The sequence below is a fragment of the Heptranchias perlo genome, chromosome 44 (genome assembly GCF_035084215.1).
Source record: "Heptranchias perlo isolate sHepPer1 chromosome 44, sHepPer1.hap1, whole genome shotgun sequence".
Taxonomy (NCBI): Eukaryota; Metazoa; Chordata; class Chondrichthyes; order Hexanchiformes; family Hexanchidae; genus Heptranchias; species Heptranchias perlo.
This window is the reverse complement of record NC_090368.1, coordinates 5037419-5064372: the sequence shown is the minus strand read 5'-3', so window position 1 is coordinate 5064372 and position 26954 is coordinate 5037419. Positions and strand designations below refer to the sequence as shown.

The 26954-nt window shown below is 53.9% G+C and overlaps 1 protein-coding gene across 4 annotated transcripts in view; it reads left to right on the top strand.

Annotated features, from left to right (window-relative positions):
- sema6cb (semaphorin 6Cb) overlaps window positions 1-26954 on the top strand; it is a 79471-nt gene that overhangs the window by 33184 nt on the left and 19333 nt on the right. For all 4 annotated transcript variants that reach the window (XM_067975988.1, XM_067975986.1, XM_067975987.1 and 1 more), the window contains exons 2-14: window positions 6873-7050; window positions 9534-9648; window positions 10870-10930; window positions 12562-12624; window positions 13413-13514; window positions 15147-15237; window positions 16197-16316; window positions 17567-17655; window positions 18936-19153; window positions 19260-19391; window positions 20389-20544; window positions 21603-21776; window positions 25481-25618. In XM_067975988.1, coding sequence (XP_067832089.1) covers window positions 6900-7050; window positions 9534-9648; window positions 10870-10930; window positions 12562-12624; window positions 13413-13514; window positions 15147-15237; window positions 16197-16316; window positions 17567-17655; window positions 18936-19153; window positions 19260-19391; window positions 20389-20544; window positions 21603-21776; window positions 25481-25618 — 1610 coding nt within the window. In that variant the 5' untranslated portion in view covers window positions 6873-6899. The remainder of the gene's footprint in view (window positions 1-6872; window positions 7051-9533; window positions 9649-10869; window positions 10931-12561; window positions 12625-13412; window positions 13515-15146; window positions 15238-16196; window positions 16317-17566; window positions 17656-18935; window positions 19154-19259; window positions 19392-20388; window positions 20545-21602; window positions 21777-25480; window positions 25619-26954) is intronic.

The window sequence follows — 26954 nt, the reverse complement described above, 5'->3', positions numbered from 1 at the left end:
AGTTACCCTTTTGCCCTTTATGTATTTGTAGAAGCTCTTTGGATTCACCTTTGCCTGATCTGCCAAAGCAATCTCATATCCCCTTTTTGCCCTCCTGATTTCTCTCTTAACTCTACTCCGGCAATCTCTATACTCTCAAGGGATCCACTTGATCCCAGCTGCCTATGCATGTCATATGCCTCCTTCTTCTTTTGACTAGTGCCTCAATCTCCCGAGTCATCCAAGGTTCCCTACTTCTACCAGCCTTGCCCTTCACTTTATAAGGAATGTGCTTACCCTGAACCCTGGTTAACACACTTTTGAAAGCCTCCCACTTACCAGACGTCCCTTTGCCTGCCAACAGACTCTCCCAATCAACTTCTGAAAGTTCCTGTCTAATACCATCAAAATTGGCCTTTCCCCAATTTAGAATTTTTAACTTTGGGCCAGACCTATCCTTCTCCATAGCTATCTTAAAACTAATGGAATTATGATCACTGGTCCCAAAGTGATCCCTCACTAACACTTCTGTCACCTGCCCTTCCTTATTTCCCAAGAGGAGGTCAAGTTTTGCCCCCTCTCTAGTCGGGCCATCCACATACTGAATGAGAAATTCCTCCTGAATACACTCAACAAATTTCTCTCCATCCAAGCCCCTAATGCTATGGCTGTCCCAGTCAATGTTGGGAAAGTTAAAGTCCCTACTATTACCACCCTATTTTTCTTGCAGCTGTCTGTAATCTCCTTACATATTTGCTCCTCAATTTCCCGTTGACTATTTGGGGGTCTGTAGTACAATCCTATCAAAGTGATCTCTCCCTTCTTATTTTTCAGTTCTACCCATATGGACTCAGTGGGCGAACCTCGGATATATCCCCTCTCACTACTGCCGTGATGTTCTCCCTAATCAAGAACGCAACTCCCCCTCCTCTCTTACCTCCTGCTCTATCTTTCCTATAGCATCTGTACCCTGGAACATTGAGCTGCCAGACAGACAGACAGGGAGAGGGAAAGAGAGAAAGAGAAAGAGAGACAGAGACAGAGAGAGGACGGAAACAGACGAGAGAGGGAGAGAGAGGGACAGAGAGAGAGTGAAAGACAGAGAGAGAGAGAGGGAGAGAGCGAGAGAGGGAGGGAGGGAGAGGGAGAGAGAGCGAGAGAGAGAGGGAGAGGGAGAGAGAGAGAGGGAGAGAGGGGAGAGGGAGAGGGAGAGGGGGAGAGCGAGAGAGAGTGAGAGAGAGCGGGAGAGGGAGAGAGGGAGAGGGAGAGACAGAGAGAGAGAGGGAGAGGGAGAGGGGAGAGGGAGAGAGAGAGAGAGAGAGGGGGAGAGGGAGAGAGAGAGAGAGGGAGGAGACAGAGAGAGAGAGAGGGAGAGGGAGAGGGAGAGAGGGAGAGGGAGAGACGGAGAGGGAGAGAGGGAGAGAGAGAGAGAGGGAGAGAGGGAGAGGGAGAGAGGGAGCGGGAGAGACAGAGAGAGGGAGAGGGAGAGGGAGAGGGAGAGAGAGAGAGAGGGGGAGAGGGAGAGGAGAGAGAGAGAGGGAGAGAGAGAGAGAGAGGGAGAGAGAGAGAGATGGAGAGGGGGGAGAGGGAGAGAGAGAGAGAGGGAGATGGAGAGGGAGATGGAGAGAGATGGAGAGGGGGGAGAGGGAGATGGAGAGGAGGGAGATGGAAGAGAGGGAGAGGAAGAGAGAGAGAGAGGGAGAGGGAGAGGGAGCATGGAGAGGGAGAGGTGATTCCCTGGGTTGGATTGAACCCGAATCCCCAGGAGGGAGAAGCCATGTTTTCCCCCCCTGTGCCTCCCAGTCCGAGAGCAGACTCCCTGAGACTGGCCATTCGGTGACCCAGGCCGACAGCGAGTGAGATCGGTCCCATCACGCTCTCCAGCCCGCCCCCCGTAATTGGCCGATTCCAGCCCAGGCACGAGGCTTGGATTGGTCTGGGGCTCTGCAGTCTCACCCTATCACAGAGCTGCGGAGATTTTCCCTCCTTATGCAGTTGGACAGTCAGGGGGTCGTTATCTGGACTCCTATTGGTCTCAAATTCACCCGCCCGGAATTTCTGATGTGCGTTCCCAGCGGGCGAGGCTCCCAGCCAGATGTGTGGAGTCAGAATTCAGACTTTCTCTCTGAATTCCTTCCCTTAGCCTCCCTGTTAAACAGAATTAGATAGAATTTACAGCACAGAAACAGGCCATTCGGCCCAACTGGTCCGTGCTGGGTGTTTATGCTCCACACGAGCCTCCTCCCTCCCTACTTCATCTCCCCCTATCAACAAAGGGAGGCGCTAACTGGCCTCAGGCCCCCTATTGACGCATTCAAAGAGCCTACCATCCGTTTCAGGCGCCAGCACTGGACGCCAATGGAGGGGCCTTTACCAGTATCGTGGACGCCAAGTTTCCGGTTTGGTATCTCCCTCCTTTCTCGGACCCAATGGAAGACTCCAAGGGGATGGGGTGGGGGCAGGGCTTTGGGGGCGGGGTTTCCTCCTGCACCCCTGACCCCAGCCCATTCCCCCGGGGTTCAGGGTCATTTGCACACAGAGGGCAGGGGTCACCTGGGTCAGTAGGGAGAGGGAGGGAGGTCACTGTGGCACCCCTCTCAACTGAGGGGGTGAATCCATGCGAGTCCTGCCTCACGTGGGGGGAAGGGAATAAATGTAGCACCTGTGTCAGGTGGTGGTGGTGGTGGGGGGGGTTCTCATGGTGGAATAGCCCACCAAGACCCACTGGCCTCACACTTGGAGAATGGGCATTTGGGCGAGGAGCCAGCATCCATGGCACCTCAGAGAGAGTCCACCCCTCCAGAAGAGGAGGGTAGAAGATCAGGGGGAGGAGGACACCTTCAAGGCTTTGTCAGTGTTGTTTATCTCTCAGTAAATCTACCTCCCTTCTCCCCTACTGCCTCTTAATCTTCAGCAGTTGGTTCCACAGGTCATTGCCAAACTCTGTAACATCCTTCTCAGCAACTCAGTTCCACTAATAGTCGTTGGGCCTCCTCCTGGTCAGAATCAGACTCAGGCTCGGGCCTACTCGTAGTGGATGGGCCTCCTCCTGGTCAGAATCAAATTAGGCCCAAAACAATGCGAGACTGCAAATGTCTCCGTCCTCTCTCTGCGTTTTTTGGTTTGGAGAGAACGCCAAATTGAATCAGTGATTCTGGCTGGTTGTAACTCGCCCGAGCAGGACTCTCGCTGGGAACTCAGGCCTGGCCCCAAAATGCGGGCACTGAGTCACTGCACGTTACTCACATCCTGTGTTGGGAAAGATTATTAACAATTATGGCGACGTTCTCCTCGATGGTCGTAGTGGTAGTCGGCCTCTGGCTTGTCTCACGGTCCAAAATGAGACCAGTATTGTGGTGGTACATGATGCACGTCCTTTCTAGTTTTGGAGAGGTTATTAAATACATAATTAGGGATGGTCGGGAGTGGGGCATGAGGCTGTAATTTATTCTGCGACTTCAGATGAGATCACAGGCCTTGAAAGTCAGAATGTTCTGTAGATGTCGCTCTGCTCCCCCGAGCAGCTCTCTCCAAAGAAGAGATGAACAGGGTAGAAGTGACATTGAAGGGCCTTCCCGCGAGACGCAGGGCGGCCTTCCATCCTGATACTTGTCTGCATGGCTCTGTAGCCTCCCATCGTGTGACTCTGCTATGCTGTGTCCAGCCCTGTCTCAGTGGGTACCTTCTGAGTCCTGAGGGTTGTGGCTTCGAGGCCCCACTCCCCAGAGACTTGAGCCTATAATCGAGGCCGAGACTCCCAGCGCCGGTACTGAGGGAGCGCCGCGCTGTCGGAGGTGCCCGTCTTTCGGATGAGACGGGCACCTCCGGGTGGACGTAAAAGATCCCACGGCCGCTATTGGAAGACGAGCAGGGGGGGAGTTCTCCCCGGTGTCCTGGGGCCGATATTTATCCCTCGACCAACATTGCTGAAAAACAGATGATCTGGGTCATTATCACATTGCTGTTTGTGGGATCTTGCTGTGCGCAAATTGGCTGCCGCGTTTTTTTGAAGTGTGGTCGCTGTTGTGATGCAGGAAACATGGCGGCCAATTTGCGCACAGCAAGATCCCACAAACAGCCATGTGATAATGACCCAGATCATCTGTTTTTTAGTGATGTTGGTTGAGGGAAAAATATTGGCTCGTCTCTCAATGGCGGCCCGTGGGATCTTTTACGTCCGCCTGAGAGGGGCAGACGGGGCCCTCGGTTTAACGTCTCATCCGAAAGACGGGCGCCTCCGACAGTGCGGCGCTCCCTCGGTACTGGATTATGGAGTTGCGTCTGCTGAACCCACGGCCCTTCTGACTCAGACCCATCCAGACGTGACCTGACGCATCAGCGCTCGGCTTCGAACTCCCGCCAGGGACTTGTGCTCGAACCCCGGTCTCAGTGCCACTGGGCCCGACTCCACACGCCTCACCCCCTGGCTCGCTCTCCGAGCTTTCGACAGCTGCGGCAGGGCAGGCCGCAGCCTGCGGACGGTAGGGCGTGGCGTCTGTACAGTCAGCAGCGAGAGAGGCCAGAAGCAGTCGAGCAGATAGAGCCGAGCCTCGATTACGGCAACGGGGAGTTGCAAGGACGGTGCGGTGACTTCATGGGAGCAGAACAAAACAAAAAGGGGAACTATCTGCACGCACACCCGAGACTTCCGGCCAATGGGCGAGTCTCAGAGCCCGCGGCCCAGTTCAGAGGCCCGCACACGCAGCTCTCCCTGTCCTTCTCTGGTTCGTTCCTTTCCCCTCTCGGGGACTGTTTTCCCTTTAAAGGCTTTGTACACAGACCAGCTGTTGCTGCCAAGAGCTGGGCCGCCTTTCGGGAGATAAGGGGCCGGAGAAAAGGAGGTCAAATCTGGCCAATACGCGGGGTCAGAGGTCGTGGGGCTCTGGACTCGCCCCTCCCGCCTTCCCCCTGGCGGTAGCAGGGTGGGGGGGTGCAGGGAGGGATTAACAAGAGGGAGAAACCAGATGAAGATACAAAGAAAGGTCAGAAGGTCCCCAGTATTTCCACAAACAGCAGAGGGTGAGATTATTAGCTGAGCTCGACTCAAGGCCTGCAGCCAGCTGGGATAATTCCGGGAAGCAGGAATTCAGCTGGAACATCCATCCTAATTATAACTCTGCTGCAAAATAACAGGTGACAGTCACTATTCTGGCAACGAGCCCCAGGGATCCAGAATGTCTCACAACCCCTCACTATGTTTTCTGGCGAGTCGGAATTCGCTGGGGTTAGATACAGAGTAAAGCTCCCTCGACACTGTCCCGTCAAACACTCCCAGGGCAGGTACAGGGTTAGATACAGAGTAAAGCTCCCTCTACACTGTCCCATCAAACACTCCCAGGGCAGGTACAGGGTTAGATACAGAGTAAAGCTCCCTCTACACTGTCCCATCAAACACTCCCAGGGCAGGTACAGGGTTAGATACAGAGTAAAGCTCCCTCTACACTGTCCCATCAAACACTCCCAGGGCAGGTACAGGGTTAGATACAGAGTAAAGCTCCCTCTACACTGTCCCGTCAAACACTCCCAGGGGCAGGTACAGGGTTAGATACAGAGTAAAGCTCCCTCTACACTGTCCCATCAAACACTCCCAGGGCAGGTACAGGGTTAGATACAGAGTAAAGCTCCCTCTACACTGTCCCATCAAACACTCCCAGGGCAGGTACAGGGTTAGATACAGAGTAAAGCTCCCTCTACACTGTCCCATCAAACACTCCCAGGGCAGGTACAGGGTTAGATACAGAGTAAAGCTCCCTCGACACTGTCCCGTCAAACACTCCCAGGGCAGGTACAGGGTTAGATACAGAGTAAAGCTCCCTCTACACTGTCCCATCAAACACTCCCAGGGCAGGTACAGGGTTAGATACAGAGTAAAGCTCCCTCTACACTGTCCCGTCAAACACTCCCAGGGCAGGTACAGGGTTAGATACAGAGTAAAGCTCCCTCTACACTGTCCCGTCAAACACTCCCAGGGCAGGTACAGGGTTAGATACAGAGTAAAGCTCCCTCTACACTGTCCCATCAAACACTCCCAGGGCAGGTACAGCACGGGTTTTGATAGGGTGCCCAGTGCAGTGTTGCTGGTGAGTTCAAGAATCTGATTGGCATTCTACCAAACAGCATATCCTTCTACTGTAAACAGATCTTATCTCCCTGTTAGCACTGAGGCCCTGTGCAACGTCTGTTCTTTGTCCTTAAAGGCAGGTTTAAAATGCATTTGCAAAAAGCAATTTAAAACTCATTGGATCAGAACCACTGCTCCCATTTTCTCGGACAGCAGGCGCTGGTAATGGTTCTGCTGTCGCCATCTACACCTCCTCTGGACCCATCTTTTACTTCTTTACATGTCCCATTCCCACCCTCCTTTTGCCCTGCATCGTCACTCCTTCTGTCATTTATTCCCTGGAGCAGGGTATCAAGAGTGACGGAAGCAATGCGGGTAAATGGAGTTGAGATGCAGATCGGCCAGGATCTGATTGAATGGCGGAACAGTCTCGAAGGGCTGAATGGCCTCCTCCTGTTCCTACGTTCCTATTTAATCGCTCCTGCCCTCTCTCGGACCTTTTGTTCCTTCCCTCCAGCCCCTGTTTTCCCAGGCTCTCCTCTTGCTTAAAGTCTAAGTCCTTCCAGTTCTGATAAAAAGTTCGTCGACCTGAAACATTAATGCAGTGTTTACTTCTCAGCGAACGCTGCCTGATCTGTGCAGTGTTTTTTTTTGTTAATTTGGAAAGGTCTCCATCTCTAGGAGGCTGGACTAAAAAGTGGAGCAAATTATGCTTCAGTTGTACAGGGGGTTTGATGGAGCTTTTGAGGGGTTCGGGAGGAGAGGTATTAAGTTTGGAGACCTCCCTTCTGGGCCCTAGACCGTTGATATCCTCCCGTTTGCTCTTCTGCAGGTTATGGTCGCCCACTGAGCTGCAGCGATGCCCCATCTGTCAGCGGGCGCCATGCCCACCGGCCGGGGAACGGGCAGCTCGCTCCTGGCACTGACTCTCCTCGTCGCCCTGGGTCACCGAGGGCTGGCCACCATCTTCCCCAAGGATATCACGCCCCTGAACGTCGTCGCTGCTCAGGGTAAGTGAAGCCTTGAGATCTCGCGAGGTATTGGACGGGGAGAGGGTGGGGGGATTCGGGGGTCACAGTTAAGGGGATTTAGAGACAAAAAAAATCAGGGGAAACGAGGCCGTGAAACGATGCGTCAAAGTTGCTCAAATCTGAAACTCCTCCATCAATGCAGAATTGACTCATCAGTAATACAAGAAACAGGAGCGGGAGCAGGCCGTTCGGCCCCTCGAGCCTGCTCCACCATTCGATCAGATCGTGGCTGATCTTCGACCTCAACTCCACTTTCCCGCCCGATCCCCAATTCCCTCGATTCCCCTGGAGTCCGAAAATCTATCCATCTCAACCTTGAATATACTCAACGACTGAGCATCCACAGCCCTCTGGGGTAGAGAATTCCCTCTGAGTGAAGAAATTCCTCCTCATCTCAGTCTTGAATGGCCAACTCCTTATCCTGAGACTATGCCCCCTTGTTCTAGACTCTCCAGCCAGGGGAAACAATCTCTCAGCATCTACCCTGTCAAGCCCCCTCAGAATCTCATATGTTTCAATGAGATCATCTCTCATTCTTCTAAACTCCAGAGAGTATCGGCCCATTCTACTCAACCTCCCCTCATAGGACAACCCTCTCATCCCAGGAGTCAACCTTGCGTTTCTATAGCGCCTGATTATCCTCAGATCTTTTCCTGTCTGAAACTGTTCCTATGTTTAGCCTTAGGCCCAAGGCCTAAATCTAGGTAAGTTCTCGATCATAAATGCATGACTAATTTGCCATTATTAATTTACCTTCAGCCGAGCCTCTGCGTGGAATAGAATCCAGTTGTAATATTAACTCCCCAACATTTCATGGCCAGGAGCCCAGCTGGATGTAAATTAAAACAATTTGTTACAGACAGCAAAACAATTAACTGTTTTGTTTTGGGAGGAGGCTTGTTACATAGAATTTACAGGCCGTTCGGCCCAACTGGTCCATGCTGGTGTTTATGCTCCACACGAGCCTCCTCCCTCCCCTCTTCATCTCACCTTCTCAGCACATCCTTCTAATCCTTTCTCCCTCAAGCTTCCCCTTAAATCCATCTACACTATTCCCCTCAACCACTCCTTGTGGGAGCGAGTTCCACATTCTCACCACTCTCTGGGTGAAGAAGTTTCTCCTGAATTCCCGATTGGATTTATTAGTGACTCTCTTATATTTATGGCCCTCTAGTTCTGGTCTCCCCCCACAAGGGGAAACATCTTCTCTAAGTCTACCCTATCGAGACCCCTTCATAATTTTAAAGACCTCTATCAGGTCGCCCCTCAGCCTTCTCTTTTCTAGAGAAAAGAGCCCCAGTCTGTTCAGCCTTTCCTGACGGTGATAACCCCTCAGTTTTGTTTGTTATTTAGAGGGAGTTTGAACACTACCAACGTACTGAGATAGAGAGGCCTCAGTTAGCCCGAGCAACACCACAAAGTGGCTTTGCTATCTGCCAAGGTTATTATTTATTGTCCCGCTAACCCGCACCCTCTGCTGTCAACTGGAGCACAAGGCCTGTGTGAGGAGAGCTTCCTGATATCAGTCCCAATTTTGCCCCCCGCCTCGTTAAACTCTGCAGCACAGCCCCGTCCCTCCCCTTGTAACCGACTGGCACCATTACCGTTCACCTTGAAGGAGCGTTCTGGATTTACCCACTCTGCTTTGCTCACTGACTCTGAGGCCTCCACGAGGCCCACCACCTCCCCCTCTTGCTCACCTGTCGTCAAGGCTTGGGGAGGGGTCGCCAACTCCGGTTGGCCGGATTCCAGGAGGTACCAATCGTATGAGCCCCCGCTCCCCACGCTCCCGCCATTGGTCGCCCGACACGTCCGTCGCCGCGGAGGCCCGCCTCGCCCTCGGCCAATCAGAAAGCAAGCACTCTCCGTTACCCGATTGGACAATCCTTAACCTTCATTAATCCCTGGAGACTCCAGGGCCAATCCTGGAGGGTTGGCAACCCCTGGGCGTGGCAGGCCCAGGATCTTCCCGCTGGTTGCCATGACAATTTGTGTTTGAAGTCGGCCCAGTCGGGTCGCCTCTGAGTCAGAAAGTTCAAATCCAGAGATTTGAGCCTATAATCCAGGCCGACGCTCCCAGTGCCAGTACCGAGGGAGTGCTGCACTGTCGGAGGTGCCGTTTTTCGGGTGAGACGTTAAACCGAGGCCCTGTCTGCCCCTCTCGGGGTTGTAAAAGATCCCACAGGCCAATTTTGGAAGAAGAACAGGGGGAGTTCTCCCCGGAGTCCTGAGGCCAGTATTACTCCCTCAAAAAACAGATTAACTGGCCAGTCAGCTCATTACTGTTTGTGAGATCTTATGCAAAATGGCTGCCACATTTGCCTGCAAAATCTGTAGCGATTGGGCTAGACTGAGGACGTCACAGCGGAGCTGTACAGGGACTTCTTATCCATCCTTTCCTTCCTGCCCACATGATCTGCTCTGTCTGACTCCAGTCCGTGTTTTCTTTCCTGCCGTCTCAGATTCCCAGAGTTACCCCGTTTTCCGCGGTTTGGCGCCCGACAACAGGACAGCGCAGGCCGGCCTGGACTTTCAGCGCATGCTGAGGATCAATCAAACGCTCTACGTCGCAGCCAGGTGAGCGGCGGCAGGCGCAGCATAGCGAGGAGGCGCTTAGGTACGGTCGGTGTGGGATGGGGTGCTGCTCTATCTTAAGAAGTGGGGTCCGGAGCGGGTGGAGGTGGCAGTGACCAGTCGGGCGGCTGGTGGGGTGGCGTTAGGCCGGGCGAGGGGACGTCCTGGGTGATTGGCTCAGGATGAACTGGGGTCAGAGCGTCCCGGGTGGGCCCAGCGGGGAAGTGCAGCACCCGGGCCGAGCCAGTCCAGACCCCGAAGGTCCCAGGTTCCATCGGGGAGTTAGCCGGCCTCAGCAAACTGGGCGCGAGCGGGTGGACATTGGTTGAGGACAGGGTGTGATGCCCTCCGCGGTCGATCGCCTGCCAGCACTCGCTCGCTAGATGCATGCATGACGAATATTCAATCTAGTGGCACATTTCTGGGTCACTGTTGCACCATGGCATCAGTCAAGAAACCTTATACCCAGTTCTGCCTTAACAGCAGAATAATACGGTGGGCTTTACCTGGTGTTACAGTCCTGACCCTATGATGATGAGCAATGCCAGGGATGTAACATGGTGTAACTCTCCTGCCCCTGGGATGATGAGCAATGCCAGGGGTGTAACATGGTGTAACTCTCCTGCCCCTGTGATGATGAGCAATGCCAGGGGTGTAACATGGTGTAACTCTCCTGCCCCTGTGATGATGAGCAATGCCAGGGGTGTAACATGGTGTAACTCTCCTGCCCCTGTGATGATGAGCAATGCCAGGGGTGTAACATGGTGTAACTCTCCTGCCCCTGTGATGATGAGCAATGCCAGGGGTGTAACATGGTGTAACTCTCCTGCCCCTGTGATGATGAGCAATGCCAGGGGTGTAACATGGTGTAACTCTCCTGCCCCTGTGATGATGAGCAATGCCAGGGGTGTAACATGGTGTAACTCTCCTGCCCCTGTGATGATGAGCAATGCCAGGGGTGTAACATGGTGTAACTCTCCTGCCCCTGTGATGATGAGCAATGCCAGGGGTTTAACATGGTGTAACTCTCCTGCCCCTGTGATGATGAGCAATGCCAGGGGTGTAACATTGTGTAATTCTCCTGTTCCTGTGGTGATGAGCAATGCCAGGGGAGATCCGCCAGTGGCATTTTATTATTACTACATTCTGTTTTGTAAATTGGAATTGATTTTCGAGCTGAGCTAGCCGCGTGATTGATCAATAATTGTCTTATATTTTACGTAGAGACCATGTCTATTCCTTCGATCTGGGCCTCAGTCCCCAGGACGTCCTCATTCCTCGCAGAGTAAGTGCAGACTTCCTTAAAATGTTCTCTTGAGGGGAGGGGGGGTGCTCAGTATTGGGAAGGGGGGCAGTTACTGAGAAGTTTCAACCCCTGATCCGGGGCAGGAAATCGGGGCCCCCTACAGAATGTAGAAACATGGCAGCCAATTTGCGCACAGCAAGATCCCACAAACAGCAATGTGATAATGACCATTTTTTAGTGATGTTCTTTGAGGGATAAATATTGGCCCCAGGACACCGGGGGGGGGAGCTCACCCCTCTCTTCTTCCGATAGTCCACCTGAGGGGGCAGACGGGGCCTCGGTTTAGCGTCTCATCCGAAAGACGGCACCTCCGACAGTGCGGCACTCCCTCAGTACCGTCACTGGGAGTGTCGGCCTGGATTTTGTGCTCGAGTCTCTGGAGTGGGGGCTCGAACCCACGACCTTCTGACTCAGAGGCGAGAGAGTGCGAACCACTCCACTCTGGTGACCTCACTGTCTGAGCCCACGCAAGACGGGGGGACCATTTGGGGAGGGGGGAGAGGGGCGTCTCAGAGGGCAGTTGCTGCTTGAGAAAGAGTCAGCCCCTTCGGGAGAGGAGGGAGAAAAAACTGGGGCCTTCGTAGCTCTTCATCGCTGAATACTGAGGCAACCTGAGATGGTAAGTTGGCACAAACGACAGTCAAATGCCAATGTGGGTACCATTGGTGCCCATGCCATCTAATGCTGTGCCAACTGGGGCTGACGGTGTTAATCCAATATAAACTCAGTCCAAGTGACCAACCTAAGGCCAGAGTCCCAATAACCCTTCGTGGTGTCTCTTTAAGAGGGGCCCAGATGGCAATGGCGGGGTGCTGTCTCTTTAAGATGGCAATGGCGGGCTACTGTTTATTTAAGAGGAGTCCCAGATGGTACTAATGGGATACTGCCTCTTTAAGAGGGGTCCAGATAGCAATGATGGGATACTGTCACTTTAAGAGGGGGCCAGATGGTAATAGCGGGGATACTGTCTCTTTAAGAGGGGTCCAGATAGCAATGGCGGGATGCTGTCTCTTTAAGAGGAGTCCCAGATGGTAATAGCAGGATACTGCATCTTTAAGAGGGGCCCAGATGGTAATAGCTGAATACTGTCTCTTTAAGAGGGGTCCAGATAGCAATGATGGGATACTGTCACTTTAAGAGGGGGCCAGATGGTAATAGCGGGGATACTGTCTCTTTAAGAGAGGTCCAGATAGCAATGATGGGATACTGTCACTTTAAGAGGGGGCCAGATGGTAATAGCGGGGATACTGTCTCTTTAAGAGGGGTCCAGATAGCAATGATGGGATACTGTCACTTTAAGAGGGGGCCAGATGGTAATAGTGGGATACTGCCTCTTTAAGAGGGGTCCAGATAGCAATGGTGGGATACTGCCTCTTTAGGAGGGGGCCAGATGGTAATAGCGGGGATACTGCCTCTTTAAGAGGGGTCCAGATAGCAATGATGGGATACTGTCACTTTAAGAGGGGGCCAGATGGTAATAGCGGCATACTGTCACTTTAAGAGGAGTCCCAGATGGCAATGGCGAGGCCCTGCCTGCGGGCTGAAGGCCCAGCGAGGGTGAAGGAGTCACTAAGGGGGCGGGAGTGACGTGTGCCCCCTCCCTCTTTCAGAAACTAACGTGGAAAACGAGACCGAGCGACATGCAGAACTGCGCCATGCGAGGAAAACGCCACGTGAGTACCAGTCGGGCGGGGGAGGGGCGGGGGGCGGTGCGGAGGGGGCGGGGGGGGGGTAGGAGGGGAGTCCGCGCACCTCATCCCCTTCTGCTTTTCCCCCTCGTCGTGACCCCTGACCCCCCGGGGGGAGGGGCGAGCCGTTGACCTCGGTCAGACACGAAGGGCGTTTTTTTTTAACGTTCCCTTCGGACGATCTCTCTCCCTTTCTGTCCTCGAAGCTTCGCCCCCTTGCCCCGGAGAGCGACAGGGCCCCCACCCGTGCGGCCTTTCACTCACCTGCGGGATGAGATAGCCGGTGTCGGCCGGCTATTCAACCATGGGAGGGGCCGGGGGGTGGATGCAGGGGGGGGTGGGGGGCGGAGTCGAACCTCCTGATGGAAACTGGGCGACAAACACCGATCGGCTGGGCTGCGCTGCTCCCCACGGTGGAATAGCCCACTGCCTGCCACCGCTCTAGGGTCACCTATTAAAAAAATGGCCACCGTGACAGGGCCCTGCGGTCAAGGGACTGGCCGGTCAATGGAATTCGGGGAGGGGGAGGCGTAGGGGAACATTATAATTTAAGGGAAAGGTCCATCTGTTTTCCCCCTCCAATCCCCGGGGACCTCCAACCCTTGAGGCAACTGCAGTCACGAGGCTAGGCGAGGAGCCTGGCTTCAGGCCTACTTCGAAGCCCGGTTGCTAGGAGACCGGCGGGAAGAGGCCCGGGACACCACTCCGCCTGGGATTTTGGGGGGCGGTTTTCTGAGAGACTGAAAGGACTGATCGTTCTCGTGCCTCCACAGGACGAGTGTCACAACTTTATCCGAGTGCTGGTCCCTTACGACGACCGAATCCTCTTTGCCTGCGGCACGAACGCCTTCAATCCCGTCTGCAGGAATTACAAGGTGAGGGGGCGCCATCACGACGCCCGGTACACGCACGCACACGCGGAGGGGACCACGCGCACGGAACACGGACCCGCCGACTCCGAATACCGCCACTGCGGCCCGTGGAATAAAGCGGACAGTAGCAACATGGATCCAGAATTGGCCAAGTGACAGGAAGCAGAGAGTAGTGGTGAACGGTTGTTTTTCGGACTGGAGGGAGGTGTACAGTGATGTTCCCCAGGGGCCGGTGCTGGGACCACTGCTTTTCTTGATATATATTAATGACTTGGACTTGGGTGTACTGGGCACAATTTCCAAATTTGCAGAAGCTTGGAGATGTGGTAAACAGTGAGGAGGATAGTGATAGACTTCAAGAGGATATAGACAGGCTGGTGGAATGGACGGACACGAGGCAGATTAAATTTAACCCAGAAAAATGCGAAGTGATATATTTCGGTAGGAAGAATGAGGAGAGGCAATATAAACGAGAGGGTACAATTCTAAAGGGGGAGCAGGAACAGAGAGATCTGGGGGTTTATGTGCACAAATCGTTGAAGGTGGCAGGGCAGGTTGAGAAAGTGGTTAAAAAAGCATACGGGATCCTGGGCTTTATAAATAGAGGCATAGAGTACAAAAGCAAGGAAGTCATGATGAACCTTTATAAAACACTGGTTCGGCCACAACTGGAGTATTGTGTCCAGTTCTGGGCACCGCACTTTAGGAAAGATGTGAAGGCCTTGGAGAGGGTGCAGAAGAGATTTATTTGAATGATTCCAGTGATGAGGGACTTTAGTTACATGGATAGACTGGAGAAGCTGGGGTTGTTCTCCTTGGAACAGAGACGGTTGTGAGGAGATTTGATCGAGGTGTTCAAAATCATGAAGGGTCTAGACAGAGTAGATAGAGAGAAACTGTTCCCATTGGCGGAAGGGTCAAGAACCAGAGGGCACAGATTTAAGGTGATTGGCAAAAGAACCAAAGGTGACATGAGGAAAATCTTTTTTACGCAGCGAGTGGTTGGGATCTGGAATGCGCTGCCCGAGGGGGTGGTGGAGGCAGATTCAATCATGGCCTTCAAAAGGGAACTGGATAAGTACTTGAAAGGAAAAAATTTGCAGGGCTACGGGGATAGGGCGGGGGAGTGGGACGAGCTGGATTGCTCTTGCATAGAGCCGGCACGGACTCGATGGGTCGAATGGCCTCCTTCCGTGCTGTAACCTTTCTAGGATTCTAACGCGGACCACGAGCCCACCCACACCAAGCACGGACCCACCCACACCAAGCACGGACCCACCCACACCAAACACGGACCCACCCACACCAAACACGGACCCACCCACACCAAACACGGACCCACCCACACTCACACGGAACACGCATCCTCCCACATGGACCATTGCTCCCACACGGAGACAATCCTGTATGATTAAAAGACACAGCAAGCTCATTTGTCCGGTATATCTATGTAGTATTAACGTAGGTGCACGTTTGCTGTTCTCGAGGTTTCTGGTCACGCTCTCTGTATATCGAAATATTTGCAATCTACTGACCGTGGGCGTCCCCATGGGGATTTTCCCGTTTTGCTTTCTCTAATTTTTCACCTTCTGTGACAATTATTGAATCTGAACGACTGTTTATCTTTTGATAAAGATGGATTCCTTGGTACAGGAAGGAGAAGAACTCAATGGGCAGGCACGTTGCCCGTTTGATACCAGGCAAACCAACGTTGCCCTCTTCGCTGGTGAGTGGCCTAAACCAGGGCCGAAATTTAATGGAAGAAAGTATTTGCATTTCTATAGCGCCTTTCACAACCTCAGGACGTCCTGAGGTGCTTTACAGCCAATGAAGTACTTTTTCGAAGTGTTGGAATGTAGGTAACGGGGCAGCTAATTTGCGCACAGCAAGATCCCACAGACAGCAACGTCCTAAGGACCAGATCATCTAGTTTAGTGCGACCGAGCGAGGGATAAATCCCCAGGACACAGGGGAGAGCTCCCCTGCTCTTCGAAGTACTGCCTTGGGATCTTTTACGTCCACCTGAGAGGGGCTGGTCCTCGGTTTAACGTCTCATCCAAAAGACGGCACCTCCGACAACGCAGCACTCCCTCGGTACAGGCGCCGGGAGTGTCGGGCCTAGATTACGGGCTCGAGTCTCCAGAGTGGGACTTGAAGCCACAACTTTCTTGAGGTGAGAGAGAGTGCCACGGCTGGACTCCTCGAGATCGGGGTCACCAACCGGGGCGAACAAACTCTTCCTGCGTATCGTGTCCGGGAGGGCGTGAGGGGAGACACGGGAACACGATTCAACTCTTGGACGGACTCGGGCTTTCGACGGAGCGAGCGGCCGTCGAAGAGGGAAAGTTTGGCACGGAAAAGGAGGCCATTTCTACAAAGTCCTAAACGTCAAAAAGAAAAGCGAGGCTTTAGAAACGATGGCCAGGCCTCATCTGGAGCGTTGTGCTCAGGTGGGCCCAGAAAAGAAAGAAGAGCCTTTGTAAAGTTTCAGATAACTCTAGATATTAAGGACCTAAAGAAAGGTTAAGGAATCTTTGGGATGTCAATAAATCCAAGGGAAAGGAACGTAGGATAAATAAACACGTGAGAGAGAGAGAGAGAGAGAGAGCAGAGGGCCCCGGGAGTTGGATAAACAGCCACACTGCTCAGCTTCGCCTCATTCCCCTCCATTTTGTTCTCCTTTAGATGGCAACCTGTACTCTGCAACGATGGCGGATTTTCTGGCGAGTGACGCAGTCATTTACCGCAGCCTGGGCGAAAACTCGGTTTTACGGACGGTCAAGTACGATTCAAAATGGCTGAAAGGTAACGCCCCGCCCCTCTCTCCCCCACCTTAAGGGTCGCCAACCCTCCAGGATTGGCCCCGAGTCTCCAGAGATTAAAGATTAATCTCCAGGAAACTGGCTGCCCGCAAAAATCACACTGAATAAAAAATGCGTGGGGGGGGGTTTCAGAATAATGAGAATCAGGAGCAGGAGGAGGCCATTCGGCCCCTCGAGCCTGCTCCGCCGTTCAATCAGATCGTGGCTGATCTTCGACCTCAACTCCACTTTCCCGCCCGATCCCCGTATCCCTCGATCCCCTTGATTTTTCTTTTTGCGTTTTCTTTCGTAAGTTTTCTTTGGTTTATTAATTTTTTAACAAATGGTTGGTGATGGGGAGGGTGAGAAATTGGTTGTTTGATTGACAATCGCGATTCGCCCAATCGGGTGAGGAGAGTGGACGGGAAGGCGGGGCTCGGCGAGGATTGACGTGTCGGGCGACCAATGGGAGCGCGCGGGCGCGCGCGCGTGGGGTGGAGGGTGGCCAATTGGAGGCCGGCGGTCATGTGACGAAAAGCTCCAGGAATACGGCCATTCGGAGTTGGCGACCCGTCCCCCTCCCACCACCATGACGTCATCCGGCCATGAAATGATTCGTGCAAACCCCCCCCCATCGCAGCCCCACCCCCTCCCCGCAAACCCCGCCCCCCCAAAACCCCCTCCCCCCGGCCCCCCCTAAACCCCACACCCCCCGGCCACCTCATTCGAAACGCAGCATTCGAAATATTGCCAGCAACCCTGCGATTGGGACAAAAGGGACAACGAACCTAGTTCCTGGTCCTTGGGACACTGTCCCGTGACCCCTTCTGGGGATGTGGGGGTGTCGACGCCTCCCATGGTTGAATAGCTCCTCAACGCCGGCTTCCTGCACGCATTGACTTCAAATTCCCCCATTTGCAAACTCTTCCATTGGCTCCATCCACCCCCGAAGAACGCCCACAGTGGGAGCTCCCAGCTCACTGTTTGTCGTCTGCTCTTCCCCCCTCGAGGCCCCACTCCACCAAACTCAGAGTCCCCCACTGCCCCATCAAACACTCCCAGGGCAGGTACAGCACGGGTTAGATGTGAGAGGCCAGCATCGAACTTGCTCTGCCACCCAGATCTCCTTGCCACCTCTCGTCTCACCATTCACCTTCCTTGCCCCCCCTGATGGTGTCGCCATGTTTACGTAGACTGACCCTTCTGGTTTGAATGAAATATCCACGCTGATGTCCTTTCCTTGCCTTGAAACAGAGCCCCACTTTGTGCACGCGATCGAGCACGGCCAGTACGTGTATTTCTTCTTCCGAGAGATCGCCATCGAGTACACGACGCTGGGGCGGGTAAGATAAACCCGCCAGGAATAAAATCGGGGGGGGGGGTCAAGGTTACAGGGGGGGGGGGGCTGACAAATCATGTCCCAAAGAAAAAACTAGCATTTATACGGCCCCTATCTCGACGTCCCTCAGCGCCTCACAGCCACCGAAGAACTTTCTCGAAGTTTAGTCACTGTTGTAATGTAGGAAACGCGGCAGCCAATTTGCGCACAGCAAGATCCCACAAACAGCAATGTGATGAATGACCCAGATCATCTGTTTTAGGTTTTGGTTGAGGGATAAATATTGGGCGCAGGACACCGGGCAGAGCTCCCCCCCTTGCTCTTCTTCGAAATAGTGGCCGTGGGATCTTTTACATCCACCTGAGGGGAGCAAATGAGGCCTACGGTTTAATGTCTCATCCTAAAAGACGGCACCTCCGACAGTGTGGTGCTCCCACAGTGCTGCACTGGGAGTGTCGGCCTAGATTATACCCACTAAGCCATGGCCTGCTGTGGTCATATGCAAGTCTTGTGGGGCCAGGTCGTTATTGGACCTCCAACACAACACCAACCTGCATTTATATAGCGCCTTTAACGTAGTAAAACGTCCCCAAGGCGCTTCCCAGGAGCGATTATCAAACAAAATTTGACACCGAGCCACATGAGGAGATATTAGGACAGGTGACCAAAAGCTCGGTCAAAGAGGTAGGTTTTAAGGAGCGTCTTAAAGGAGGAGAGAGAGGCGGAGAGGTTTAGGGAGGGAATTCCAGAGCTTAGGGCCCAGGCGGCTGAAGGCACGGCCGCCAATGGTGGAACAATGGAAATCGGGGGACGCGCGAGAGGCCAGAATTGGAGGAGCGCAGAGATCTCGGAGGGTTGGAGGAGGTTACAGAGATAAGGAGGGGGGGTGGTGAGGGCCACGGAGGGGGTTTGAACAGGAGGATGAGAATTTTAAAATCGAGGGGTTGCCGGACCGGGAGCCAATGGAGGTCCAGCGAGCACAGGGTGGGGGGTGAACGGGCCTCGGTGCGAGTTAGGATACGGGGGCAGGAGAGTTTCAGACGAGCTGATGGCTACGGAGGGCGGGAGGTGGGAGGCCGGCCAGTGGAGGGTTGGAATAGTGGGGATTCCGGGACTAATCGAAGACCTACTGACAGGAAAGGGGTCAACGGGAGGCCGCCACAGTCCTGGGGTACGGGTAGCTGCGGGAGGCCGAGCCACCGACGGGCAACATAGGGGGAGGGCGTACCGGGGAGGTGAGGGGTAGCAGATTGCACCAACTCTCTGTGCCCGCCTCCCGCTCAGGTGGTGTTCTCCCGCGTGGCCCGTCTCTGCAAGAACGACAAGGGAGGCTCGCCTCGGGTTCTGGAGAAATACTGGACGTCCTTCCTGAAGGCCCGCCTCAACTGCTCCATCTCTGGCGAGTCCTTCTTCTACTTCGACGTCCTGGAGTCGGTGACCGACGTCGTGTCCATCCAGGGGCGCCCTGCCGTCGTCGCCATCTTCACCACCCAGGCCAACAGGTAACCGGCCGCCATCTTGCCCCTGGGGTCGCGGGGTCGCGGTCGAGGGCCGAGAGGTCAATGTGAACGGGGTCAACATCATCGACTGGTGTTTCTTGTCTCCTAGCATCCCCGGGTCAGCTGTTTGTGCTTTCTACATGGACGACATCCAAAAAGCCTTCGACGGACGCTTCAAGGAGCAGCGGTCCACGGACTCTACCTGGACACCTGTGCCCGAGGACAGAATACCAACGCCAAGGTACGCCAACCTCAACCGAGGTACCGATTCGACATTCGAGGGGCGAGGGTGGGATTGGTCCTGGCCAGATTCGAGAAAATTCTGGCGCAGGCCCGTGGGGCCGAGTGGCCTGTTTCTGTTCTGGAACATTGTATGAACACAAGCTTAGGTGCGGTGTGGAGGAAGGCAGGGGGAGGGGGAGGGAGGAATGTCCTTCACGAGGCACTTAGGTGGTCATCGGACGCGGCGGAGAGAAGATTGGAGAATATCCGACTGGAGGGTCTGCGGGGGGTCCCCGAGGAACAGCCCTGAGATTGGGGAGGCGAATCCAGTGTTAATTTGTGGAACTGAACCCTCCCCCGGAGCTCGGGGTGGGCGGGACCAACCCAGAACCAAAAAGGCCCGAGGCCTACGGCCTAGAGCAGGGCTGTTGGCCTCTCAATCCCCACAGTCAATTACTTTTTTGCAGGGGGGGGGGAGGGGTGGGAATTGCCTCTGAACTTCCGTTCCCCCCCCTCGGTAACGCCACCAAAATCCCAGCGGAAACGCCGTTCCTGCAGACGGGATTGACGCCAAACGGGAGAAGGCCTCACAGGAAATTCGCCCCCTGCCCAGTGCAGCGACGAGGCGAACTGATTCATTGGTTGTTCTCTTTGTTTCTCTGGGTTGAGGGGCCTCGCCTCGAAGGGAAACCGTCTCAGAAGCAGTAGAACCAGAGCGTACACTCGAAGGCAGGGTCGAAATCCTGGAACTCCCTTCCTAACAGCAACCTTCCGAAAGTGTGGGAGGTTCGGGAGGAACAGCTGACTTCGGGCCTAGGGTTCCCAAAGCTCTCTCCCACTGAGGGTTGTCCTCCCCTCATGGCTGGGTCTGTTGGAGACTAATTGATAGTTTGTCCGCTACAATTCCATTTTTGTATCATGAGGCTATCAGGATGGTAGAAGGCCAGCTCAGTGGGCTTTCCTCGTCCAGTGTCTCCTATATGGCGCTGAACTGCCTACTTTTCCCAATCTCCTAGGCCCGGATGCTGTGCGGGATACGGTGCAGCAGCCGCTTACAAGAGCACCAACGAGTTCCCGGATGAAAGCCTCTCCTTCATCAAATCCCACCCTCTCCTGGACGAGGCCGTCCCGTTGATTATGGAGAAACCATGGCTGACCAGGACCGCCGTCAGGTACGACCTCCCGAACCCCCGACCTCCCGAGCCCGCCACCTCCCGTTCCCCCCGACCTTCTGAGCCCGCGACCTCCCGAACCCGCCAACTCCCGAACCCGCCAACTCCCGAACCCGCGACCTCCCGAACCCGTGACCTCCCAAGCCCATGACCTCCTAGAAGGACAAAGGCAGCAGGCACATGGGAGCACCGTCACCTGCACGTTCCCCTCCGAGTCACACACCCCATCCCGACTTGGAAATATATCGGCCGTTCCTTCATCGTCGCTGGGTCAAAATCCTGGAACTCCCTTCCTAACAGCACTGTGGGAGAACCGTCACCACACGGACTGCAGCGGTTCAAGAAGGCGGCTCACCACCACCTTCTCAAGGGGCAACCGGGGACGGGCGATAAATGCCGGCCTCGCCAGCAACGCCCACGTCCGCAAGAATGAATTCTTCAAAAAGTCCCATCATGGCAAGTCATGAGATTGAATTCAACAAAGAGCCAGAGGACGTGGATTTAAGGTGATTGGCAAAAGAACCAAAGGCGACATGGGGAAAAACTTTTTTACGCAGCGAGTGGTTGGGATCTGGAATGCGCTGCCCGAGGGGGTGGTGGAGGCAGATTCAATCATGGCCTTCAAAAGGGAACTGGATAAGTACTTGAAGGGGAAAAAATTTGCAGGGCTACGGGGATAGGGCGGGGGAGTGGGACTAGCTGGATTGCTCTTGCAGAGAGCCGGCACGGACTCGATGGGCCGAATGGCCTCCTTCTGTGCTGTAACCTTCCTATGATTCACGATGCACAGCTAGGGTTGCCAACCCTCCAGGATTGGCCCTGGAGTCTCCAGGAATCAAAGATGAATCTGCAGGGAGAAAAATCACAAGGGGAGGGGGGCTGGGGGCTGGGATTGGGTCTTCGATCTTTCTTTGAAACTTTGCTCAGGCCCCTTTCCTTGTTCAACGCTCGCTGGCTCCCTCCCATCTCCACCCTCGCTCCGACTACTGTCCCCTTTCCCCCCCGCCCCCCCCCCCCGCTCCGCGAAAGGAGATAACCTCGCACTCTCGATCCCACAGGTCCAAGCTGACCCAGATCGTTGCCGATGTCTTGGCGGGACCCTACCAGAACTACACGGTCCTGTTCGTAGGCACCGAGGAGGGCATCCTGCTCAAGATCTTGCCCAGAACCCGTCAGGAGGCCCCGATGGACGGCCTGCTGCTGGAGGAGGTGGACGTGTACAACCCTGCCAAGTGAGTGATGGTTCGTTACGTCGTCGTCTTAACCCCGGCGAAGGGTCAAGGTTCATAGTGCGGGGTCAAGGCTAAAGAAAGCAAGAGAGAAGACAAAGGGGGAAGAGATCAGGGCTCGGTGGTTAGGGAGCTCACCTAAGTGGGGGCTGGAATACAATGTTACGTTATACAAATGGGGTTAAGATACAGATCAGCCAAGATCTGGTTGAATGGCGGAACAGGCTCGAGGGGCTGAATGGCCTCCTCCAGTTCCTATGGTCCGAATGGCTTATTGGGTGAATGCATTCCTGAGCCGCACAAGGCCGTGAATAGCCAGGATTTGATCCAGGGACAGTGCTGAGTTGACTGACCTCAGCTGGGCAGTAGATGGGGTGTCACAATTGGCCTCAGTGCCATTGGGTTAGGGAGGGGGGCAAAATCAGCCAGGGTTCCTGTTCCTCATCATTGTCCAATCATCCTTGCTAGACTCCCAACCGCTACGATAGTGAGAGACCCCCCCAAACTCTACCACAGTGAGAGACCCCCCAAACTCTACCATAGTGAGAGACCCCCCAAACTCTACCATAGTGAGAGACCCCCCAAACTCTACCACAGTGAGAGACCCCCCCCAAACTCTACCATAGTGAGAGACCCCCCCCCCAAACTCTACCACAGTGAGAGACCCCCCAAACTCTACCATAGTGAGAGACCCCCCCAAACTCTACCATAGTGAGAGACCCCCCCCAAACTCTACCATAGTGAGAGACCCCCCCCCAAACTCTACCATAGTGAGAGACCCCCCCCCAAACTCTACCATAGTGAGAGACCCCCCAAACTCTACCATAGTGAGAGACCCCCCCCCAAACTCTACCATAGTGAGAGACCCCCCCAAACTCTACCATAGTGAGAGACCCCCCCCAAACTCTACCATAGTGAGAGACCCCCAAACTCTACCATAGTGAGAGACCCCCAAACTCTACCATAGTGAGAGACCCCCAAACTCTACCATAGTGAGAGACCCCCCAAACTCTACCATAGTGAGAGACCCCCCCCCAAACTCTACCATAGTGAGAGACCCCCAAACTCTACCATAGTGAGAGACCCCCCCAAACTCTACCATAGTGAGAGACCCCCAAACTCTACCATAGTGAGAGACCCCCAAACTCTACCATAGTGAGAGACCCCCCAAACTCTACCATAGTGAGAGACCCGCAAACTCTACCATAGTGAGACACCCCCAAACTCTACCATAGTGAGAGACCCCCAAACTCTACCATAGTGAGAGACCCCCAAACTCTACCATAGTGAGAGACCCCCAAACTCTACCATAGTGAGAGACCCCCCCAAACTCTACCATAGTGAGAGACCCCCAAACTCTACCATAGTGAGAGACCCCCCCCCAAACTCTACTATAGTGAGAGACCCCCCAAACTCTACCATAGTGAGAGACCCCCAAACTCTACCATAGTGAGAGACCCCCAAACTCTACCATAGTGAGAGACCCCCAAACTCTACCATAGTGAGAGACCCCCCCAAACTCTACCATAGTGAGAGACCCCCAAACTCTACCATAGTGAGAGACCCCCACCCAAACTCTACTATAGTGAGAGACCCCCCAAACTCTACCATAGTGAGAGACCCCCCAAACTCTACCATAGTGAGAGACCCCCCAAACTCTACCATAGTGAGAGACCCCCCCCCCAAACTCTACCATAGTGAGAGACCCCCAAACTCTACCACAGTGAGAGACCCCCCAAACTCTACCATAGTGAGAGACCCCCCCAAACTCTACCATAGTGAGAGACCCCCCCAAACTCTACCATAGTGAGAGACCCCCCCAAACTCTACCATAGTGAGAGACCCCCCCCAAACTCTACCATAGTGAGAGACCCCCCCAAACTCTACCACAGTGAGAGACCCCCAAACTCTACCATAGTGAGAGAACCCCCCCAAACTCTACCATAGTGAGAGACCCCCCAAACTCTACCATAATGAGAGACCCCTCCAAACTCTACCATAGTGAGAGACCCCCCCAAACTCTACCATAGTGAGAGACCCCCCAAACTCTACCATAGTGAGAGACCCCCCAAACTCTACCATAGTGAGAGACCCCCCAAACTCTACCATAATGAGAGACCCCTCCAAACTCTACCATAGTGAGAGACCCCCCCAAACTCTACCATAGTGAGAGACCCCCCAAACTCTACCATAGTGAGAGACCCCCCCAAACTCTACCATAGTGAGAGACCCCCAAACTCTTCCATAGTGAGAGACCCCCAAACTCTACCATACTGAGAGACCCCCCAAACTCTACCATAGTGAGAGACCCCCAAACTCTACCATAGTGAGAGACCCCCCAAACTCTACCATAGTGAGAGACCCCCCCAAACTCTACTATAGTGAGAGACCCCGCAAACTCTACCATAGTGAGAGACCCCCCAAACTCTACCATAGTGAGAGACCCCCCCAAACTCTACCATAGTGAGAGACCCCCCAAACTCTACCATAGTGAGAGACCCCCCCAAACTCTACCATAGTGAGAGACCCCCCCCCAAACTCTACCATAGTGAGAGACCCCCCCCAAACTCTACTATAGTGAGAGACCCCGCAAACTCTACTATAGTGAGAGACCCCCCAAACTCTACTATAGTGAGAGACCCCGCAAACTCTACTATAGTGAGAGACCTCCCAAACTCTACTATAGTGAGAGACCCCGCAAACTCTACCATAGTGAGAGACCCTCCAAACTCTACTATAGTGAGAGACCCCGCAAACTCTACTATAGTGAGAGACCCCCCAAACTCTACCATAGTGAGAGACCCTCCAAACTCTACTATAGTGAGAGACCCCCAAACTCTACCATAGTGAGAGACCCCCCCAAACTCTACCATAGTGAGAGACCCCCCCCCAAACTCTACCATAGTGAGAGACCCCCCCAAACTCTACTATAGTGAGAGACCCCGCAAACTCTACTATAGTGAGAGACCCCCCAAACTCTACTATAGTGAGAGACCCCGCAAACTCTACTATAGTGAGAGACCTCCCAAACTCTACTATAGTGAGAGACCCCGCAAACTCTACCATAGTGAGAGACCCTCCAAACTCTACTATAGTGAGAGACCCCGCAAACTCTACTATAGTGAGAGACCCCCCAAACTCTACCATAGTGAGAGACCCTCCAAACTCTACTATAGTGAGAGACCCCCAAACTCTACCATAGTGAGAGACCCCCAAACTCTACCATAGTGAGAGACCCCCCAAACTCTACTATAATGAGAGACCCCCAAACTCTACCATAGTGAGAGACCCCCAAACTCTGCCATAGTGAGAGACCCCCAAACTCTACCATAGTGAGAGACCCCCAAACTCTACCATAGTGAGAGACCCCCAAACTCTACCATAGTGAGAGACCCCCCAAACTCTACCATACTGACAGACCCCCCCGTACTCTACCATAGTGAGAGACACCTAGACTCTTCCATTCTCAGAGACCCCCCCCAGACCCTCCCCCTCACTGTGAGACCACCCCCCCAGTTCCCCTCATACTCTAAGACCCCCCCAAACTCTACCATAGTGAGAGACCCCCCCGAACTCTACCATAGTGAGAGACCCCCAAACTCTACCATAGTGAGAGACCCCCAAACTCTACCATAGTGAGAGACCCACAAACTCTGCCATAGTGAGAGACCCCCCCAAACTCAAGCTTTTGTGCTTTTCCCCACCAGATGCAATGTGAAAGGTGAAGACAGACGCATTCTGGCCCTGGAACTGGACAAAGATCACCATGCCTTGTTCGTGGGCTTCTCGGGCTGTGTCATTCAGGTCCCTCTCAGCCGCTGTAAACGTTACAGCAGGTGCAAACGGTAAGAGAATACAATGAACTTCCTCCTGTTCACCAGGAACATTCCAGGTTACCATCGTTCCAAACGAACACCCGCTGAGAGAGAACATGTCCCTCACAAGGTGGAGTGGGGATGATCCCTTCAGCCTGTTTGATTACGTCCTTCTGGACTAACTGGTCTGCCATCTTCCAAATGTCAGCTTGGCTCGGTGGGGTAGCACTCTCTCTCTCACCTTGTGAGGTAGAAGGTCGTGGGCTCGAGCCCCCAGACTCCAGCACAAAATCCAGGCCGACACTCCCGGTGCCGGTACTGAGGGAGTGCTGCACTGTCGGAGGTGCCCGTCTTTCGGATGAGATGTTAAAGCCAGGCCCTGTCTGCCCCTCTCAGGTGGGTGTTAAAGATCCCACTGGGCCGCTATTGGAAGAAGAGCAGGGGGGAGTTCTCCCCGGTGTCCTGGGGGCCGATATTTATCCCTCGACCAACCTCACTAAAAAAACAGATTAACTGGTCATTGTCTCATTTCACAACCTCAGGACGTCCCAAAGAACTTTACAACCAATGACGTACTTTTTGAAGTGTAGTCACTGTTGTAATGTAGGAAACAGGGCGGCCAATTTGCGCACAGCAAGATCCCACAAACAGCAATGAGATAAACGGCCAGTTAATCTGTTTTTAGTGGTGTTGGCTGTGGGGTAAATATTGGAACTCCCCCCTGCTCTTCTTCGAAATAATGTCCGCGGGATCGATTACGTCCACCTGAGAGGGGGCAGACGGGGCCCTCGGTTTGACCCCTCATCCGAAAAAGGGCACCTCCGGCAGTGCGGCACTCCCTCGGTACTGGCACCGGGGGAGTGTCGGAGAGACCAGAGGGTGACCGGAGTGGGGTAAGGAAGGGTCACGTTGGCGTTCTATTGAGGGTGAAAGAGAGGCACGTTATTGGGGCAGTCTGGAGGGAGCTTTACTCTGTTCAGCTGTGCTCTATTGACACTGGGTTGCCTGAAACGGGGAAAGTCCCCATCGAACGTCCCTTACGTTGACTGAAAACAAAAGAAACTAACAGAAAAAGACTCTTTTAAACACAGATATGGTTTCCAATTTAGAATTCTGTTGGAAAATCCCATTCATTGGAACCGAACGGGGGCAATCCCCTTCGACTGGCCACATTCCAATGGCGGTAGCTTATTCCCACAATGCCTGGCAGCAGAGAAACCACTCTATCTCTCAGGTGCGTTGCCGGGGAACGGCAGTCCAGATATGTGCCTGTTTTGAACATTAGATATTCGTAAATCGATGGTTGAGCCATCAAAGAAGGGCGGAGAAAGAATAAGGAAGCAACAACCTGCATCTATATAGCGCC